Source organism: Engraulis encrasicolus, chromosome 24 (assembly GCF_034702125.1).
Source record: "Engraulis encrasicolus isolate BLACKSEA-1 chromosome 24, IST_EnEncr_1.0, whole genome shotgun sequence".
Classification (NCBI taxonomy): Eukaryota; Metazoa; Chordata; class Actinopteri; order Clupeiformes; family Engraulidae; genus Engraulis; species Engraulis encrasicolus.
This window is the reverse complement of record NC_085880.1, coordinates 27,136,766-27,142,765: the sequence shown is the minus strand read 5'-3', so window position 1 is coordinate 27,142,765 and position 6,000 is coordinate 27,136,766. Positions and strand designations below refer to the sequence as shown.

The following is a 6,000-nucleotide window of genomic DNA, read 5'->3' as shown; positions in this document are numbered from 1 at the left end:
ATGTACTGCAATGTTGTTTTACCCCAATAGTTCTGAAAACGGGATATCGGGACCCCTATTGGGGTTACCGTGGTACTGCAGGGGCGGTTATGGAGAGGCCTTTGTGAACTTGAGCACCCTCTGACTGCGTCTGTCATTCTGACTCTTCCTGGATTTCTCAGTATCGCAAATGTGCTAATTCAGCCGATAGCTGTTACATGCGACGTCGGATATATAGTCAGAATCTGAGTAGTGCTCCACAATGTCAAAAGAATATCGGTAGTTTTCAAAAGAGAAACGTTTAACCAAGTACATCCGACTTTTTGTGTCTTTTTATAAACATGGAACATTTTATTGTTGAAAATGCAGGCGTTCCACATTTCCCCTCTCCATAATGTAACCCTAGTATGTTTTGTTTCCGTGCTCCGCAGGCAACCGGGCCATGCTCCCGTCCCTGAAGGCCAAGCGTCCGAGCGAGTCTGGCGAAGGCAGCGGCGGCGGTGGTGAGAGCGGCGAGTCGGGCAGCCTGATCGTCTACAACGGGGCCATGGTGGATGTGGGCAGCATGATGCAGAAGCTGGACAAGAGCGAGAAGGCCCGTGAGGAGATCGAGCAGAAGCTCATGCTGCAGGACACTAAAATGGGTCAGTCTGAGGCTCATGTTTCATAAAGTAAACACGCACATCCATCTCAAATGGGTACTGTACTAGCAAAGCCAACTGATTCTTCAAAAAGAGAAACAGGAACCCGGCGTTGCGGACTTAAATTTTTGGTGTTTCAGTCTGAGACTGAGTCAACAGTAGCTGGGAGCAGGCTTCACATTGTTCGTTTAAGTATTGTAAGGGTGGGTTGGGGCACCCCCCACTCGTTTTCTGTCTTCCTACAACTATCCTATTTGAATATCAAATGTGTTAAAGGCGAAAATATGTCTTTAAAAAATTTTAAGCGTGCTGGCCTAAATGATGGACTCAAATATAACAGCCCTCTCTGCAAATTTTTTTTTTTTTTAAAAGGTCTTCATGGTCTGTGCAGTAGGCGATTAAAAAAAAAAACAGTTAATGCAAGGCGTGCCCCTTTTTCGTTTCATTTCTGTTTTAGCTGAACCACAGAGACTGTTGTGTTTTTGTTCTGTTCTGTTACATTTCTCGAAATGCCTTGTAAGATTGTCGATATTAGATAATAGACATTTCTTTATTTGTTTATAAAACTAAATTCTTTCCTTGCCTTGCCTTATTTCAGAGGAAGAAGCCAAGCATGCTACAGAGCTGGAAGCAACTAATCGCAACCTGGCGCGTGAGCTGGAGGAGCTGCGGAGCCGACTGTCCAGCACGGAGGGCAACCTGCGCAGCAGCGAGGAGAAGAAGGACGCCTTCCACACGCAGCTGCGCAAGACCTCCGCCAGTCTCACCGCCGCCATGAAGGAGCTGAACAGCGTCTTAAGCAAGGTAGCGCCGCAAACACTCAATCTGGATTTCAGAACATTACACTGCTCACTAAAGTCAATCATAATCCTGTGAAATAAGCCAGTCCAGTTAGGAAGCAACACTGATTGTGAATCCATTTCACCTACTGATGTGCAAATGTACCAGGTAGAAATTAAAGGCAATTACTAGTTAAACGGGCTATATTTATATAGAGATGATAATAATAGATTTGTCCTCTTCTTAATCTAACCAGGCAGATGGCAGGAAATAATATTACCGTACATAATGCACTTGTTCTCTAGCTTTTGAATCTATTGACTCAGAGGGCCTGCACAAGAGTTCCAATGCGCCTACACAAGTTTGCACACAAATGGCAAATAAACAACTTTGAATAAAGGCATAAAAGCCCAAAACAAATCATAAGCTCAGACAGGACAGAGCGAGAGGGAGAGCAAGAGAGAGGGAAATGAGTGGGAGAGAGAGATGGAGAAGCGTCTGGAATTTTCCTTGGGTTTTGGACTCTCGGATGTTCTGTGATTGTTTGGAGAAATTGAACTAGTGAAGAATATCAGCTCAATGAGGCTACATTGACATATGCCCATTTCTAAACTGAAGTAGCATCAGTTAACCCACAATCTATCCCCTTCGTTCCCTACCATTCTCAAATGGCTCCATCAAAGCCTGTGTTGTTGGCCTCCTCCTTATCTGATGATGTGGACAGCAGGCAGTAATATCAGACCTACTACAGAACATTATACACTCGTTCTCTCTTACGTTTGTGTTTTAGAGACAGACTAAGGGGGACATAGCCCAAAATCTGGAGTGCAGTTAACATGTATGCATTTTAGAAATGTGATTGGATTATTAAATATTTCTTCATTCCATCCGTTTGTCTACAGGAGGAACCGACCGAATCCAGTGACCAAAAAGTCCAGGAAAATGGCTCTGACGATTGAATGGCCTTTTTTGATTTAGGAGCAATCCTTTCTTACAAAATTGTATATAAGCACTAAAAACAAATATAATTTCAAACTGATTTTATTTTGACAAGTGTTTTGACACATGTTGTGGTGTACAGTTTTGCAGATAGATGGGTTCATTGAAAACTTGGTGATATTTCTCTAACTCACATTTCATGGGTCTCCATTTTTGTTCAGAGCAAGTGTCTAGATTATTTATGTCGGTTAAAAACTTTTTTAATGGAAATCAGTTTTTAATATTTAAAGTGTTAAATGGACAGAAATCTGAAATTTGCTTTTTTTGTTGCTTGTTTTGATTCCAGTTGCTATTTTATGTTGTGCTCAGCCAACCTCTCTTTGACCTAAATCAGTACAACATTCGTGCCAGTATGTGACCGCTATTCTTTTTCAGCCTTTGTTACTAGCAATAATTCAGTAGTTCTATTTATGTTTGTATGGTTTAATATTGGAAATTGTGTTCTAATGAAATATAAACTAACAGCCTAGAAAATAGACCATCTGATTTTGAAACCAGATGTTTTTCAGAGTTATAAAGTTGCAATGACTTGGTGTTATCAGTGACCTCCCAATCATGACTTACGAGGCCTTTGGTCTTGAACACTTGGAGAAATCTTCTGCACGCTATTCATTTGAAAACTGATTTGTTTCTTTTAAAGGAGACTGTTTTGAATCTGAATTCTGGTTGTCATTGCAAAATGTAAATGGTTTAGTGAAAACATAAAAGACATAATCTGACATGCTCTTCTGTGTTCTCAAATATAGTGGACAGTACGGTTTTCCCAGCTGTATTCAGCATACAGACGAGTTCCCCCCTCCACCCCCACCCCAACACTGGATCAAAAAACAATGACCTTCTTACTCCAAGGTCTTTAACATTTGATCCTGTTTATTGAAATGAAGGCAAGGTGCTGTGAATGATTGATTGATAATCTAGATACATAGAGAAGAGCCAAACGTAGGAAGAAAATGAACCCAAAGCAGCCAAGTGCATATTATTTTTCTATTTCAGATGTACTTTAAGGTTGTCTCGTGCAGAAAATAAATGTGATTTCTTTTTAACATAAATGGACTGTTGGTCTGTTTCTTTATCAACTGGTTCCTATGGAACATATCATTCAATAACTAGACTGCCTGTGCAGTCGCCTTCGACTGCTTAAGGTATATCCCCGAAACGCGACGCTTCCAGTCCCCCATCATTCCTACCACTCCCGTCCACCATTTCGTAAACGTATATGATACATACAGACGTGACATGACGTGCATAGGCTTAAAACCAAACGACTATTGTGAAAATGAAGCAAAAAATGGGGCAAATGGTAATAATGTTAATGGTTCAGTGGATATACCACATTAGGTACAGTGTAATAACTAGTGTAACAATATTTAATACAATGTAATTTTTTTACTTACATCATGTGTTTGTGCGTAAGTGGTATTACATGGTATTGCATATTGTTACACTGGTATTACACTATATTACATGGTATTGCATACTGTTACACTCGTCATTACACTGTACCTGATATTGCATATTGTTACACTGGTATTACACTAGTATTACATGGTATTAAATATTGTTACATTGGTTATTACACTGTACCTAATATGGTAGATTCACTGAAATGGTGAACCATTAAAATAAGGTGTTACCGGGCAAATCAATCCACCCAGTCAGAAGTTATGGGCCAAATGAAAATTCCGCCATTTTGAAAGTGTTGTCTTCCAAACTCGAATCAGTTCATGAACCTACCCTAGAGCATTCACACACCAAATCTGGGACAAATCCATCCACCCGGTCAGTAGCTATGGGCCAAAGAATAATTCGGCCATCTTGAATTCAGCCATCTTGAAAGTGTTGACCTCCCAACTCGAAGCAGTTCATGAACCTACCCTAGAGCATTCACACACCAAATCTGGGACAAATCCATCCACCCGGTCAGAAGTTATGGACCAAACAAAAATTTGGCCATCTTGAATTCAGCCATCTTGAAAGTGTTGACCTCCCAACTCGAAGCAGTTCATGAACCTACCCTAGAGCATTCACACACCAAATCTGGGACAAATCTATCCACCCGGTCAGAAGTTATGGACCAAACAAAAATTCGGCCATCTTGAATTCAGCCATCTTGAAAGTGTTGACCTCCAAACTTGAATCAGTTCATGAACCTGCCCTAGAGCATTCACCCAAAAAATCTGGGACAAATCCAAACATCCGTTGAAAAGTTATCGCGTTAACACGAAAGACCTTACGCGGCGGATGCGGACGCGGATGCGGACGCGGATGCGGACGCGGACGCGGCGGTGGCGGCGGCGCACGCAAAACCATTACATCCCCTACGCTCCGCGTTTCGGGGATATAATGAGTCGGATAATGCATTTACGTTAGCTTGCTTTGTTCATGAAACGGCTCATGTTGAGATTGTAACTACCTTTTCACTTGCTCAGTAGCTGTATATTGGTGAAGTGAAATGTTGAACTTGTGTTTTGCACTAGTATGGGCCCCTTCCTCCCTTCCTGTTTCTCCATGGCTACTTAAGAGGCCATTGCCATTTAGGGTGGCAGAAGACTTTTTAGAGTCCTTTTAAAAACAGCCCACATGGGAGAAAATGAGGCATATGTTGTGAATTCAGACCGCTTTTAAAGAGCTTCTTCTGTCCCCGTGGCTGGCCCCAGACATTTGCAGTCCCAGGGGTGTACCGCAGAGCATACTTAGGATGCAGGAAGTTGTTTCGGATGTAATGGAAGGGGTTGGAGCGGAGGGGTGGAGTGGGGCTGCTGCTTTCCATTTGAGTACCCCACCCTAAGAAGCAGCCATGATGATGGCAGAGATTACAAGTGATCATCAAAAACTTTCACTCTAATTTGCCATGTCATTTTCTGCAGATTTAAGCAAGATGTCTCTGTGGTTGAAGAAAGAATAACCAAAAAAACCAAGATGTTTCCTCTCATCTTGAATGGGTTCCACATTAGCCAGTGCAGACACAACAAAGGCATTGTGAAACAATGGCTGGTGTTTTTCCTGTTCCCATGCAACCCAGCGAGGCAATTCTTGCTCTGAACAAGAGGTCGGTCTAGCCATGCGTTACATGCATGGGTGTTTTCGAGAAGGAGGGGTGTCATGCTCTTGTGTAGTAATGGTGGTCTAAAAAGGCAGCTGTGAGCAGCAGAGAGTGCTGTGAGAGGTCTGCTACTTTAGCTGTCCTCTCCATAGGGGATGGAGGCCATGTTGTGAAACCAGACTCTCTACGACGCCACACAGACCTGTAGTGCAGGTACACCCTCTCCGTCTCATGCCTCAAACAGAGGCCCTTTATCGGCCCACAGTAGCCCCCCCTATCCTTACGCTACACCACCACCATCCCTCCAGCCCACCCCACCCTACTCAGAAGTCCTATCAAGGCTGAGTGAAAAAAAAGCACAGTCTGGGGACAATCAGTCCGTTTCAATGCAGAGCAGGGAGTTGGCCGGGGAGTTGGGTTGCCGCTGTCACGCAGGAGATGGCCTATCGGGTTGCTCTTTTCCCTCATTGATCTCATTTCAGCCTCTCCTCTACAGGAAGACTCGGAGTGGCCTCCATACAGCCTCTGGGTAACAGAGGACAGACTCTGGTTGTTTGC

General features: G+C 43.1%; 1 protein-coding gene across 4 annotated transcripts in view; it reads left to right on the top strand.

Annotated features, from left to right (window-relative positions):
* The window catches only part of ccar1 (cell division cycle and apoptosis regulator 1), a 39,068-nt gene extending 35,620 nt beyond the window's left edge, over positions 1 to 3,448 (top strand). For all 4 annotated transcript variants that reach the window (XM_063191462.1, XM_063191460.1, XM_063191463.1 and 1 more), the window contains exons 24-26: positions 411 to 623; positions 1,219 to 1,424; positions 2,303 to 3,448. In XM_063191462.1, the coding sequence (XP_063047532.1) occupies positions 411 to 623; positions 1,219 to 1,424; positions 2,303 to 2,359 (476 nt within the window). In that variant the 3' untranslated portion in view covers positions 2,360 to 3,448. The remainder of the gene's footprint in view (positions 1 to 410; positions 624 to 1,218; positions 1,425 to 2,302) is intronic.
* The last annotated feature ends 2,552 nt before the right edge of the window (positions 3,449 to 6,000 follow it).